The sequence below is a fragment of a genome, unplaced genomic scaffold (genome assembly GCF_019419815.1).
Source record: "Pyrus x bretschneideri cultivar Hongxiangsu unplaced genomic scaffold, Pyrus_bretschneideri_v1 Contig25, whole genome shotgun sequence".
Lineage (NCBI taxonomy): Eukaryota > Viridiplantae > Streptophyta > Magnoliopsida > Rosales > Rosaceae > Pyrus > Pyrus x bretschneideri.
Genome location: NW_025999557.1, coordinates 2,853,203 through 2,867,934, shown reverse-complemented (window position 1 = coordinate 2,867,934; position 14,732 = coordinate 2,853,203). Strand labels below are relative to the sequence as shown.

Here is a 14,732-nt window from a genome sequence, read left to right as displayed (position 1 = left end):
GGTACCTTCCATACAGGGAGGAGGATTCTTTACTTTTCTAATCTCTATCTTTTTATACTCTCTTATTTGAACGGTTACGGTTAAATCACGTCAACATCTTGTATTGATTTTTTTTTTTTTATAGAGATAATAAGACAAAAAACAATGTGTGTGAGAAGGAGATGAAAGGGGATGAGAATAGGAGGGTAGAAAATCCTCTTTCTCCATATAATGCCTAGTTGCTCTGGGAGTGCCCACTATAAAATAGGTGAATCTGGATCCTCGTCGGATCCTCTTTATGAGAATCTCAAAGATCCGTGAATTGTACATGTTCATTATACATCGTGCAGTTAGTAATCATTTTAAATATTTTTATTTAAAATTAAACACAAACTGTATTTGACAAAAATTGACTGTACGATATACGATGAACAGACACGATTCATAATTTCTAGAATTCTCACCAAAAGGATCCAGAGAGGATCCTGTTGGAAACTAGGCCATTTGGTTTTTGTGGGTTCCTGTGGTGTCAACAGGACCCTCCCCGGATTCTTTGATGAGGATCCAGAGAGGATCCTGTTGGAAACTAGGCTATTTGGTTTTTGTGGGTTCCTGTGGTGCCCTCACCGGATTCATTTGACGAGGAAGGATCTGTAAATTATGTTTGTTATTATATATTATACGATCAGTTTTTGTTAATTACCGTTTATGTTTAAATTTAAATAAAAATATTTAAAATAATTTATGATTGTACGATATAAGATAAATGAATACTTTTCACGAATTTCTGGAATCCTCACAAGAGGATCCAGATTTCTGTGATGTTTACATTGTGTCAGTTTTCGTTTGTCAGAAAGAAGTGTCAGTTGAGCTCCCGAAGATATTTGTAAACAGTCTTGCAATCAACAATTGCAAGGCAACGGCGGCCTCCTACGCCACGACACTTGTTAAATCCCTCCACGTGTACACCTTCAAATTGCTTGCTGTCCTCCGAGAAGATCACTCGTTTTTCGCTCACTCCTCCCTTCTTCAACTGTGGAGATAGAAACACCTATAAAACTCACAAGAGAAGAGATTTTGGAAGGGTTTAGAGAGAGAGAGATGAAGATACAGTGCAACGTTTGCGAGGCGGCGGAGGCGAACGTCCTCTGCTGCGCCGACGAGGCGGCGCTGTGCTGGGCGTGCGACGAGAAGGTTCACAAAGCGAACAGGCTCGCGAGCAAGCACCAGAGGGTTCCTCTGTGCTCCTCCCACATGCCCAAGTGCGATATCTGCCAGGTATACTTTAAAGATTCGAATCCCACATCGAAAAAGTTGAGAAATTTGATCGTAAAAACACGAAATTTGGATTGGGTTTTGCTTGAATTTTTGAGTTTATGCTTTGCAGGAGGCAGTTGGGTACTTTTTCTGCTTAGAAGATCGAGCTTTGCTGTGTAGAAAATGTGATGTATCTGTTCACACGGCTAATAGCTTCGTGTCGGCTCACCGGAGGTTCTTGCTGACCGGAATCAAGGTTGGGCCGGAGCCAGCTGAGCCGGATTCCGGCGGAGGTAATGGGGTTTGTGTTGGGGCGTCTTCTACTGTGAAGTTGCATTCTGGGTCTGCCTCTGTGTCTAGATGTGAAACTCATAACCCGTTGCCGGTGGAGTGCAAGGCGGGCGCGCCGCCCGGTGGAGGGATATCGTTTACCGGGGGTTCTGCAGCTGGGAGTGTTCCACAATGTTATATAGATGAGTTTCTTGGATTCTCTGATCTTGATCAGAGCTTTGACTACATTGATAATGGATCTTCAAAGGTGTGTGCCTGCCTCATTGTGTTCAATGCTAATCTTATAATTATTCATTTATTTAACAATCATTATCCTATTGCATTGTTGCAAATACATTCTTTATTTTGATTACACTTAACAAATAACAATTTATTTTGGAGAAACCTTTCGAAATTGTGGTGCCAATTTTTCGGTTTCATGAAAATTCGAATGCGAAGTACTACAAATTGGGTCTTAAAGCTCTTCAATGGACAAGTATTTTGAGATTCATAAGATTGCACTTCATAATTGCAAAAAGGAGATGTCCTATAAGCGTGTACTATAGGTCATCGTAAACCGCTTTTACAGCTGTTGTGTTGCAAGGCCCTTGTGATTATTGAAGCGCTCGCTAATGTTAGGCCGTCAAGCAGTTGACAGAATTCAATAATTTGGTTATGACTGATGAGTGATGAGTGATGACCTGCTCCTTGGCATATTTCTCTAAGCATTATCGTTCTAACTTATAGCAGTGCATAATGTTGCTTTTTTCTTGTGATACCAGGCTGACTGCAGTAAACTTGGAGGGTATGACTCGCCAGTTTTAAGATCATCTGAGGAGGAATTGGAAGACTATGAGTGCATAGGTGAGGTGCCAGAGACCTCATGGATGGTGCCACAGGTACCTTCCCCGCCTACAGCATCGGGACTCTACTGGCCCAAAAGTTTTCAGAATCTGTCCGATTCTTCTACAACGTTTGTTCCAGACATTTGCCACTCACAAATGCAAAATTCTCTTCGTTCCCAACATAATGGTACTATCTCAAAACGTCGTAGGCAATTCTAGTTCCTGCTTCAAAAATTACCATATGCTGGGTTTGTTTGTTGTGCTTATAATACAGTATTTTTGTGCACCGTTCTTTCTCCGCTTGTGATTTTGTGTACCATTCCCAACATAATGTCTTACTTACCACTTCCCATCATCTCCTGTAATGTTTGTAAACATCAATCCGCGAAATAAAAAATAAACGAGTTGTATTTGGTTATTGCATATAGATTCAATTTGATTTTTACCCATTTAGATTTAAAATGTTCTCCTTTGTCGGATAGAAGAAGTCCAGAGTTGTTACCCTGCTCATGAAATTCTAAATGTCCATAAACACGTTTTCTTCTTTAAGAAATAGAGAGATTAGGCAAGACTAGTTCTTCGTCAATTTAGAAACATTGAACCTATGGCTACTTACTAGATCCTTAGGTGCATTTGTGCTATCGGAAAAACTCAGCCGCTGTTGTGACATCTTATCTTAAACAATCTAAACAACTGATGACCTGCCCATGACTCTTTGCATCTCTGGTCATGTCAATACTTCTCTCTTTCACATGCAGTCTCACAAGGGCTGGACCTCCTTGCTTGTTCTTTCATTTCATATTGTTAAAACTGTGATGCATTATGATTTCAGTTTCTTATGCAACTCGGATGCTAAGGTGGCGGTATCCTGATACGTTTGAGATATCGTCACCCTGCGGTGCTGTTTGACTGATATCAGATATGATCGACTAGAAATTTCTGTGCTTCTTCCCTCTTGATGATGTTCTTAGTCCCCAGCTCCATGCCTACCACTACTTTATTATGCTATGTACTGTCAAATCTTGATTTGTAATTTTGTTTTGCATTAAGGGTTAATATGCCTCGTGTCATTTAACGTTAGGAATGTTTCATAATCAAATTGGTTGGAACCCATTTGTCCCACATCGGACAGAGACAGAGGGAAGAAGAAAGAGTCATTTATATAGAATTACCCCACTCTAACTAACGTCAAGGTTTTTTGTGATAAAACCCCACACCTGACGGATTGGGTAGATGGTAAAGTGGGGACAAAATTCTACATGGTATCAGAGCCAGGGGATGGGCTCGTACTGCCACGTGATTGGATGGGTCCCCGTTTGGCCCCGCGCGATGGGTGAGCCCCGACATGGCTCTACGTGGTTGCCGATGTGTGGATCTCCACGTGTGACCCATAAAACGAGATCTCACGTGTGGGGGAGTGTTGGAACTCATTTGTCCCACATTGGACAGATGGAAGAAGAAAGAGCCATTTAAATAGAATTACCCCACTCTAACTAACACCGAGGTTTAGAAAGAGCCATTTAAATAGAATTGTCTCACTCTAACTAACACCGAGAATTTTTATGATAAAACCCTACACCTGACGGATTGTGTAGGTGGTAAAGTGGGGACTTTTTGTGATAAAACCTCACATTTGATGGATTGGGCAAGCGATAAAGTGGGGATAGTAATGGTGTTGTTGGAGCGGGCCCTTGGCCCGTCGACCTGAAAAATTCTACACTTCCATTATTTTTTTTGGAAACACTTCTTTATTTGAATTATATACAACCTGTTTGCACGAAAGATAGGAGAAGAGCATATGCTACATGTTGAATTGGGGGATAACATTTCACATGGCAGGATCAATACTTCAATGGTTGGCCTGCTAGTACCAGCCAGAAGTAGGATTGCCATGGAGGATAATGTCCCTTGATAAGGCTTCCTGTATTGTCTGTTTCACGGATTGGATGCGGCTTAGGTGGCTTTCGTGCAGAGGCCAAACCAATCCAACTATTTGCGTTTGGTTCAGTTCGGTTCACGATTATACTGTTTTAGGGTAAAATTAGAATTGAACTGCTCGGATTGGTTTGGTTTTGGTCGATTTGAATGGTTTAAGGCAGTTTTCTGTCCTCCCTTTAGTCTGTTACACCTTAACTGTGTACACGATTTTTGTCCGATGAATTTCCATTCGAATCAACGCTATAGGATAAATGCAACATTACCAATTCTGTGTTGGTGCCTGTTTGAACGAACAGTAAACGTTGCATCTAGTTTTCTTCTTCTCGAGGAAGGTGGACACTTTTCTTGGCTTCCTTGAGGATGAGTTCCAAGAGCCTCTCATACATTCCGATAGCAGATTCGAGCGTATCGATCGCTCTGCTTCTATCCTTTGCTGCCACCTTCAGCACCTTCGATTTCTACTTGGCTGCTTCTGTTTTTGTTAGAGGAAATTGGTTGGTTTGGTCTGAGTTCTTGTTTTGGTTTGACATGGTTGCATGAAAGGCCGCCAAGAAATGGTGAGATGAGATTCCAACCCAATTAAGGCGGATTTTTGAATTAGTAGCATCATGTGACGGTTACAGAAATTTGTTCAATTAGTAACCATCTTGTTCATTTCATTTTGACTTGACCTTAGGATTAGGTCCCATTTGGAAGGTTAATAAAGTTAATAGATATTCTAGACATGCTATGCATGCGACGGAAGTTATTATAAGAGAGAAGATGTTCTTGATGCACAATAATCCTATTTCTCACTACTTCAAAGATTAATTTCCATAGTACATACATTCCTTACCATTTCGACAATAAATAGTTCACCAAACCATTTTCAACTAGCTTTCATTTTTCTTTAGGGAACGGGCAACACCAAACCAAAGCATTTTCTAAATATTTTCCAATGAGCATAATCTCGCTAAATCGTTAACACGCCATCTGAGATATAAGGCAACATGCCTGTGATCCGTCTCCCACGTTGAGCGCAATGGTCTGTTTTCGGTCGCCAGTGTGAAAAATATGGATCATGTTTGATTTTGTTAGCATAGCTGGTCGGCACATCGGAGAAGCATCTTCAGCCTTCATGGATTTGACAATTTACATACTCAGTTCTGGAGCAAAACCTGCCGCATCAAGACTGCCAAAATGCTGCCCATCGATATGTTTATGACGTTCACAGCATCGTTGTTGAGCTGTAAAATAGAGCATGGACATGGTGTAAGAACAGAGGGAAATATGTTGCACACAATTGAAGCAGAGAACAAACTACAAGGAAAATTATATACTATGAAGCTGTAACATCTAGGGCCTACCTCCATGCTTTTGAAGGGGAATTAGTGCCAATAAAGCACAAAGAAACTTGTGCATTTCAAAATGTATCATGATATTGTTATTATTCGAGGAACCTCCCCGTGCTCCCCAGATTGCCCATCTATTCTATCACCAGGTCCTCAACAGGACAAAAAAACCCCATACTTTCCCATACACAACATTATTTTACCAAAATGCTCAGGAAACCCATGAATCGAGCTCAACCGGCCATTGGTTCTCCTTAATATGCTAAGAGCAAACCCTCAATGGTCATGACCGATCATACCAAACTGATTCTTTATTAGAGAATGAACATAATACGCAAAAAAAAAAGGTACTAAAAAAGGATATATAAAGAATAAAAAAATTGGGATGATCACCTACCCATCTAAATCCTTCCTTGTCTTGAAGAGCAGCACCTATAATGCTCTCACCAAGATTAGCTATTTGCGAAGCTATTACGCATATCAGTGCTTCAGGTGCACTTACCTGTTTGACCAAAAGTACAAGGAATGTTATAAACATAGAAGTTTAAGGGACAGACAAAAAGATAATACACACAAACATTGAAGGGCATATATAGTAAACAGCACCTCACCCATGGCACAACCAACAAACGAAAGAAGGATAGCGGCCAAAAGTCCAGCAAAGGTTCCCTCAACACTCATAGCCCCCTCTGTTCCCCTTGGAACTACCTTTAATGTTGTAACTAAGTACCTGGTCAAGAAGCAAAATTTATGTTATCGGAATTTTAAATTGATCCGGGGTACCAGAAAATACTAAATTTGTGATGATCTCAAACAAATCATTGCTTATCTAAAATCCAAAAGGAAAAAGACACGTTTATCCAGTTACCAGAAAAATTAGGACAACACTAGTTGGATTCTTTTCCAAATGAGAAAACTGACTGACCTAGGAAGGGAGAGTTGCAGAATTTTATGGGGCAGCAGCTTTCAGTATATATTAGGGGGTTTGGGGTTTCTGGTAGCAAATAATGCGGCTCAAGATTTACAAGGTGTATCCTTGAGAAAAAAACTAATTGGATTAGAAAAGAGATTTCAATTGTAAGCTCTAAGATTCATGGAAAAAAAAAAAAAACACATCAGTTTAGTTGTTGATGCAAGTGACTCACCCTAATATCAAACTAATTCTCAATTTGATACTTTTAATTCCTAGCTTCTTTAAGTCGCCAGAACTACTCAAAAGATAAAATTAAAGCTTCAAATTTCACCATGCTGCAATCATCCCGCACTAGAAACTGCAGAATAGACTAAAATGATTTTGTACCTGAAGGCTAAAGCATTAAGCATTTTATGTTAGTTGCACTTTACCTGAAGGCTAAATCATTATGCATTTTATGTTCGTTCCACTTTACGAGAGTGTTACACTGTCAATGAAAGGTTAACCTCTACAAGCATACCATGATTAAGGCACTTTCATAGTATCAGCCCTTACATATTTATTTGAACACTATGGGTTTACTCAATTCTATTGCCTAACTAAATCTAACAAAATATAGTTTCAGTAATGATTGTCCATTCTTCTACTGATGGACAGGACCACAATCAATGAGAAAAACTACTAGAACCATCTTCTCATTATGTGTCCAAGTTTTGCAGGCCTGTTCCCAAGTAACTCAGTCACCTAAAAAGAATCCTACGAGCCAACACAAGATTCAGTTGATGACTGAAGGTTTCAACTTTCAAATGACATTAGGTTGGCCAAACTGCTGGAATGTTCCGGGCACAACCATTTATCTTCCTTTTTGGCACCCATCAGAATTTGAGGCAATCTTATGTGTCAATCATACGGTGTACAGGGTTTAAACCTAATGCTATGTAAGAAATCACCAGAGCATGTAAAGCTGAACGATGTATAAAATCTAATAAGAAAAGACGAAGAGAGAGATGAACTATGACAATTTCAAGCAATAGACTATCACATGCCGTATATCTAGAAACTTCTGGGGTTGCTAATTTATGTAATGCCAATAAAAATGAAACTTATTAACCAAATGTGATGCTGTTGAGTATTGAACACCAATATTAGACCCATAAGATCAGTTATAAGTAATAACAACATGGACACAAAGATCTCAATTCAAACAAATACAGAAACTTACGTTGTTTTTCCATATGCCTTTCCCATCTCACTCGAGACAGTATCACTTAATTTAGTGCAGAAGCTGGCAACAAACCCTAGTTGCCAAAGCCGAGAATGTCTGCTTCCTCCTACTCCAAGTATTGACAGGAAAGCACAGACACAACCAGCAGCACTGGATCCAATGACACTGCCAGGGCCTCTCCTTCCTTTCCTCTTCTCGGCTACCCCTTCAGCCTCCTTTTGTTTCATCCTCACCTTTGTCACTGCCGTGCCCTGATAAGATTTTGACAAAACCCCATCACGAAAGATCAGAAATCGAAATCATTTGGAAATTAGATTCATTAAATGAGCATAATAGCATGGAATTGTTAAATCTGCAAAGTTACAGATTTCACGAAAATCCCCTTTGAACTGAGTCAAGTTATCAACTGTCACTATGAAGGTTCAGCACCTTAATTTTTGCATCCCTCACTCAAATTTCAAAAAGAAAAAAAAAAAACTGAAATTTAACAAAAACTATAAAAGAACAGAACTTTAAAGTGCAATTGATAACGAAAATAAAACCAAATACCAATTATTGCCGTTTAGTATTACGGTTTAGTGATATTCTTGTTTTAAGAACTCTCCTGGATGACGAGTTCGATATCAATTATCAAAAAGCTTTATGGAACTAATAGAATAATCAATTTATACCAGAAAACAGACAAAAAGAAAAACCCAGATAAAGTTAATATCCAAAAAACACTCAGATACATAAAAGCAAGAAAATTTTCACTCACAAGGACGAAGTATGCGGCCACCAGGAGAAACCCAGATGACCCAAAAGCGCGCCAAGTGAGAGTACCGAGCAAGAAAGCAGCTCCAATGCCAGAGGCAGAGAGTCCGGAGACCAGAATTGGAGAACCCAGCAGGAAGATCAGGAGGTTGCTGAGGACGGAGGACTGCCAGGTCGGAGGCGACGACTGGATCAGGCTCATTGCCTGGGACACAGCACTCTGCACACTGGCTGCGGGAGGCCTGTTCATTGTTTGTTTGGGGGGATTGCTGTGGCGAGGGTGGGTTGGGATTAGGAATTTTGTGCGGAGGATGGGGAGGGAGGAGGAGGACACGCGGTGGGATTGGGATTGGAATAAGGAAGGAATTCGAGGGTGTTTGATGTGTAGGAGGAGGTGAGTTGTCGACAATGCCATTTTTTTGTGTATTTTGAATGCGGGTTTGAGCGTGTGTGAAGGAAAAGTGAAGTATTTGGGGAAAATCCATATGACGTGTCATTATCAAGGTATTTGGATCTTCCATGTTTTTTTTTTATATAAAATATTCTCTGTATATTAAATATCAAATTTATTTAATAAAGAGTCAATTTCAAAATATCTTCCATATAATGACTTGAAGTTTAGTCGAGGTTTTAATTGGGTTCCAAAATCACTCGAGTTATGGAACTTAATGACAAACTTGAAAAGAAAATCTCTTGTTTCATTAAAAAGAAGTGAAAAAAGAAATATAAATCGAAAACATCTTTTATCATTCACATGAAAAAATCACCATGTTAATAGCTTGTTATGAAGTCAAACTTAGTCTAAACATTTTTCTATGTTAAATTTGAATCACCCCCTCTTGTCAATTAGAAAATTAATAAATTTCGATACTTGAAATCGCATTAGACTTAGGATTGAGTTATATTGACTAGAACAATGTATTATTTCAATTGTACCGAAAGTTTGAACATGTAAATAAATTTAATATAGAATATCGCTTGTACAATAGAAAATCGCAATTTTCACCAATTCAAGACTTGTATTTGTGACGTGTACTTCAACTACGGCTCGCTTGGAAGGATTTTAAATGAAAAAACAAATGTTACGTTGTTAAATGTATTGGAAAAATAATTAAAATTGAAACCGATGCGGTGCGTTTAGACCTACGTTCATCTGCAAGTCGACCATCTTATCCTCTTTTATCAACAAACACTCCGCAAAACCCAACCCAGAAACACAGCGGAGTGAGTGAGACTCTGAGACATCAGAATGTCCGTACTCTCGCTTGCAGCTTCATCTTCTTCTTCCTTCATGCTTTCATCCTCCGCCACTTGCTCTTCTTCCCCAAAACCCCCATTCTCCTCCTCCTCAAAACCCCCCATTAAAACCCCCCATTAAAACCCCATTTGTTGGGTTCTCGGTGGCGCCACCACAGAAGCTCTGGATTCCCTCCACCACCGACCTCAGCTTCAACAATGGAGGTTCGCCGCGTCGGAGCTTCGAGGTCTTCAGCAGTAAAACTAAAGACTTCGTTCGGGTCCCTTTGGATCAGCGATGGATGTTCGAGGACTACGAAGTCGACGGCCCTGTATGTCCTCAAACTCACGCTCTCTCTCTCTCTCTCTCTCTATCTCTACATATATATTACGTATGTGTATTGGGTTGTGTTTGGTTTTTGATAGAATGTAGCAAAAAAAGTACTTTTTCAATTTTGGTTCCGAAAATTTTGAGTTAGAAATGTGGACCCAGAAAGCAAAGAAGAAAAAGGATTTGAATTTTAATGGTGGGTGTGCTCAAGACTTGTTCTTTATGCTTATTTCTACGAAACACCGGTTTACTAAGCTTGTTTAGCTTAAACAGTAACTTATGTAGTCTTCAATGTGAAAAATTGTGACCAATGGATAGTTTTAAAGAAAACTTAGTGTATTTTGTGTGTAGGAAACTTCTATTGATTTCTTCAAACATGGTTATTGAGTTTGAGTATATGCTTTGGGTCTGCTTACTAATAATATATACATACATTTTTATTAAAGATTGTGTAAATACGCTATCCTAGAAGTTATTGATGTCAATATGTACTTTTCTTTGAGGGCAATGTCGATATGCACTTAGGTCCTTACTCAGGTTTTCCACTCTTTTTTTCCCAGGACATTTGGAATAATACGTGGTATCCAAAAGCTGCAGACCATGTGAATACTGACAAGCCATGGTTTATCGTTGATGCCACGGACAAGATTCTTGGACGAATGGCATCCACAATTGCCATTTACATCCGCGGGAAGAATTTGGCGACCTACACCCCTAGTGTGGACATGGGAGCGTTTGTCATTGTGGTATGTGGAGTGTATAGTTTATTAGTTATGCACATGCTTCTCTTCATTGTCATTGCTCTAGATGCAGACTAAATTACCATCTTCCTTGACTTATATGGTTCTGGCTGGGGAGTGGTTCTTAAGGTTTTGGTTATTGTGGAATTAGATATTTCTAGATCAATGTCTAGTCCTGACTTGAGATCATTGAAATGATATAATTCTCGTTGTGCTGAGAATTTCATTACATCTTCTTTAACAGCGTATATGCATGCATCTTTATGCTCTCTTCCATTTGCCTACGTACCTTGAAGTTGATTAGTCTTTGTCTCTATTTTTAATCTGCTAGTTTATCCCTTTATATTTGGAATTGTTTGGTTCCTTCATCATTTTGTCGAGACTTGGGCTTGGTAAATTTTTTTTGGAGGTCCTCCATGGGTGTCTGGAAGATTAGTATTCACACAATCTGAAGCCTCTGGTGCTCCAAGTGAGACTATTTCATGTGATTTATAAGAAATGGCTGTGGTTACTGATATTGATATTGTTTTGGAGCTAAAAGGGTCCAGAATCCAGAAAATGGGGTACTACCAATGTTTCCCAGTCTATTTATATGATTGTCGAGATTTATATGATTGTCGAGTGACTCTACTTGTATAGTTTCAACCATAAAATGTGATGATAAAACTGATAAAGAACTCAAGCACATATGAGATTTAGTATTTTTATTTTATAACTGCTAATGGTGCAGGTTTTCATAGAAGGCTAAGAAAGATATTTCTAGTGAGAATCACTTTTTCTACTATTGTTCCTTGTTTTCTTCTCTGCTTGTCGTTATTCTTTGGGTTAAAATGGCCGATGTTTTTATTTGTCTGCTTTCTGCTGTGTTATTAAAATTCTGGTTATTTAGGTTGTATTTCGTGTCGACTTCCAGTGCACTTCCCTATATCTTTCATTATACCCTTCCTGTGCTAGAGGAAAGGAAGGTCTTTTCAAGTACCGTTTACTCTCTACTGTGTAGGCTTTTGACTGTTCTCCAAATATTCCTTCATCCTTTTCCACCATTAGTTGTTTTGTGTTATCTTTACATTTCTATTTTTGTGTACTATGTCTAGCATCCCCTTGGTGTTTTTTAATAATACTTTGTCCTGATAAACATAAAAAAATCTCTCACAATTACACATAAAAATCAAAATGATAAAGAAGATAACCAGGGATTGAGCAAAGAAGAAATGCACGAATCGTAATAAATATTATCGACTCTCAATGTAGTCTGAAACAGTCTTAAAACATTTTGGTTCCAAAAAATTAGCGTTAAATCATTTTTGTATTCTCAGATGGGCATATGCTTTACTGTGGGGCAGGCCCAAAAATGCTTCTCTAAAGCTGTGGGTCTCTAGCAGAACGTTTTTTCATTTTTGTTTTCAAGTCTTGTATTGCTGTTCTCTCTGGTTCTCAAGGTTCTGGAATTTGCTTAACTATTACTTCTTTTCATGTTTCTCTTATTTTCGCTTCCAAATACTTCTATGCTTCAGTGGATGATTGTGTTGAAATTTATAGGTAAATGCTGAAAAGGTTGCCGTATCTGGCAAAAAAAGGAACCAAAAACTCTACAGGAGGCATTCTGGACGACCAGGTGGTATGACAGTGGAAACGTTTGACCAGTTACAGCAGAGAATCCCAGAGAGGATTATTGAACATGCTGTTCGTGGCATGCTTCCGAAAGGGAGGGTGAGTTCTTGTACTCAAAGTTATCTTCCTATATGCCTACACATACACAAAAGAAAGCTATATCTTTCATTTTGCATATATTTCATTGAAACACGAAACTCATTCATAATAAAAGTATATGCAAGTGGTTCTCTTCTCTCGGCATGACTGTTGTGCTTGGCTTTACTACTGTTGTTCACTCTGCTACTGCTCTGCATTGTCCGTTCTGAATATTTCCTCTAAAACAAACTCTCTCGTGCAGCTCGGGAGAGCGCTTTTCAACCACCTAAAGGTGTACAAGGGGCCAGATCATCCCCATGAAGCCCAGATGCCAGTGGAGCTGCCGATTAAGGACAAAAGAATACAGAAACAGAAGTAGATTTGAAGCTGGATTCTGCAGCACTTCATCTATTTCATTTCCTGAGCAGAGTTTAATGCTTAAAATCGTTGGCTAGAACCCGGCTTTTTTCATGTTTATATTTTTTGCATGTGGATGTCGTTTTCAATATCAGGCTTGCTTGAATCTGGCCGGAAGGTTCCATAGGTTTCATTTGCTCTTATGTAATTGAACACGAAGATGAAATTATGTTACAACCCGTTTCAGCAGAGATTCTGTCTGCATGACAGATGTGCATCGTTGCTGTAAAAAATATCGATGCGTTTTATTGGCGGCAATGATATAAACACATTATTGATGAGATATCAATAGTTTGTTCCATAGCCAAACTACACGTTCGAGAGTTATTAGTAGTCAGTAGTCTGGCTAAAACAAAATTAAGAATGCATTTTCCGATTTTCGTGGTGGAATATGGTCATGTAACTGTGCCAAACTCATGACAAGAAAAGACAAAAGTGGCGAGATTACATACGCTCATAGCAAATGGAAAAGAATTTGGACCACGATGGTCCTGCAGTGGGAATGTCTCGTTCCGGATTCTGAATAACGAGGGTGTCAGGATACGTTGTTGTACTTTGTACATGGCGACTTTGGGAGGATTAATTTCAGTAACATCTCTTGAGATTTATTTTGTTTTCACATAACTCTTTTAAGTTTCTAAAATTACATTGACACCCCTTGGATTCTAATCTCCTTGGAACATCATTCATTGACGAGCTTTGGCGCCACGGAAATGTTGGTTCTTTGTGATTGAAAAGTCACAGTTTCGAGTTATGGAACCAATTTCTTTGCAAAGCAAAAATAAAGTTTCTGTAAAGTACACATTCCCTTTGAAACTCGCAAACTGAGTAGCTTTATTGGGTCGTCCTTTTATCACTCATTGAGGTGGTGTTCATTTAAAGGTAATTGTAATTATTTTCTTGATAAATTAATGGCTAGATACTTGAACAAGAAACCCTAAGGAGTAAGGAGGATTCAAATGAAGTAGCCCACCGCCACGGACGTCTACAACTCACCAAATTCCAAATTGATGAGTGTAGGTTGTAGCAGTCTCCGATGCTTTCTTACTAACTAGTTCATACTTTGATGTCAACTATTAACGTTTCTTCTGTCGCGTGGATAAGATATGAGAAATTTTTAACTGTGACGGAAACACATGTGGTACATTACATGTTTTAATATAAATGGTGAGAAATTTTATTTTTTAAGTTCTTAACTTTTTAGCACACATATCTCACCATTTGTATAATGGCAAGTGGTGTATCATCTTGTGTATTTGTCGCACTTAAAAATCTCTCCTAGGATACGAGCACCAACTATCATCCCAACTGCTTTTTCCAATACCAATTGAGTTAGTAACGCTAATGATTAATTATTTATATCATGTGTCACCAATAAAAATGAGCATATTTATTGATGTTTAATTAATAACCCCATTGTCTAGTGATCGAATGGTTGAGAGTTAGAGTCATGGTCTTTAAGGACTGAGCTCTGGCACAAAGAAAGATTGTTCCTTTGTGATTGAAAGATCATGAGTTTGAGTTGTGAAAACAACTTCTTTACAAAATAAGATTAAAAAGGCTGTTTCCACCTATAAAAAAAAAAAAAAAAAAATTTCCCACCCCCTTGAGTTTGCCCTTTTAAAACAGTCGACAACACTAAGGCCTCGTTTGGCAGCTCGGACCGTACTGACTATTTGAGTCGGATAGGATAAATAGTCGTCGGATAGGACTGACTAAATTAATCAGGCGTTTGGTGTTGTATCGGATTAATTTATACATCGGATAATAGGTCGGACTATAATAATTATTTTAAATAATTTCACAAA

The 14,732-nt window shown here is 38.8% G+C and overlaps 2 protein-coding genes and 1 pseudogene across 2 annotated transcripts; 2 read left to right on the top strand and 1 right to left on the bottom strand.

Annotated features, from left to right (window-relative positions):
- Positions 1–822: 822 nt before the first annotated feature.
- Positions 823–2,774, top strand: LOC103965397 (B-box zinc finger protein 22). The gene is made up of 3 exons (XM_009378461.3): positions 823–1,257; positions 1,367–1,774; positions 2,289–2,774. The coding sequence occupies exons 1-3, from the start codon at positions 1,081–1,083 to the stop codon at positions 2,568–2,570; spliced, it is 867 nt and encodes a 288-aa protein (XP_009376736.2). The 5' UTR covers positions 823–1,080; the 3' UTR covers positions 2,571–2,774.
- A 2,280-nt stretch (positions 2,775–5,054) lies between these two features.
- Positions 5,055–8,941, bottom strand: LOC103965398 (protein VTE6, chloroplastic). The gene is made up of 5 exons (XM_009378462.3): positions 8,516–8,941; positions 7,756–8,009; positions 6,227–6,350; positions 6,018–6,122; positions 5,055–5,515 (listed from the first exon to the last, which is right to left on the bottom strand). Exons 1-5 carry the CDS (start codon positions 8,924–8,926, stop codon positions 5,429–5,431), a joined length of 981 nt encoding a protein of 326 aa, XP_009376737.2. The 5' UTR covers positions 8,927–8,941; the 3' UTR covers positions 5,055–5,428.
- A 774-nt stretch (positions 8,942–9,715) lies between these two features.
- LOC103965409 lies at positions 9,716–13,207 on the top strand (annotated as a pseudogene).
- The last annotated feature ends 1,525 nt before the right edge of the window (positions 13,208–14,732 follow it).

What these genes read in the sequence shown, in the direction of transcription:
- LOC103965398 (XM_009378462.3), bottom strand. Translation starts at nt 8,926, where the DNA reads ATGGCATTGTCGACAACTCACCTCCTCCTACACATCAAACACCCTCGA. An exon ending in TGGCCGCATACTTCGTCCTT is followed by an intron (nt 8,010 to 8,515) that starts GTGAGTGAAAAT and finishes AAATCTTATCAG; the next exon opens with GGCACGGCAGTGACAAAGGT. An exon ending in TTGGTTGTGCCATGGGTGAG is followed by an intron (nt 6,123 to 6,226) that starts GTGCTGTTTACT and finishes TTGGTCAAACAG; the next exon opens with GTAAGTGCACCTGAAGCACT.
- LOC103965397 (XM_009378461.3), top strand. Translation starts at nt 1,081, where the DNA reads ATGAAGATACAGTGCAACGTTTGCGAGGCGGCGGAGGCGAACGTCCTC. An exon ending in CCAAGTGCGATATCTGCCAG is followed by an intron (nt 1,258 to 1,366) that starts GTATACTTTAAA and finishes TATGCTTTGCAG; the next exon opens with GAGGCAGTTGGGTACTTTTT. An exon ending in TTGATAATGGATCTTCAAAG is followed by an intron (nt 1,775 to 2,288) that starts GTGTGTGCCTGC and finishes TTGTGATACCAG; the next exon opens with GCTGACTGCAGTAAACTTGG.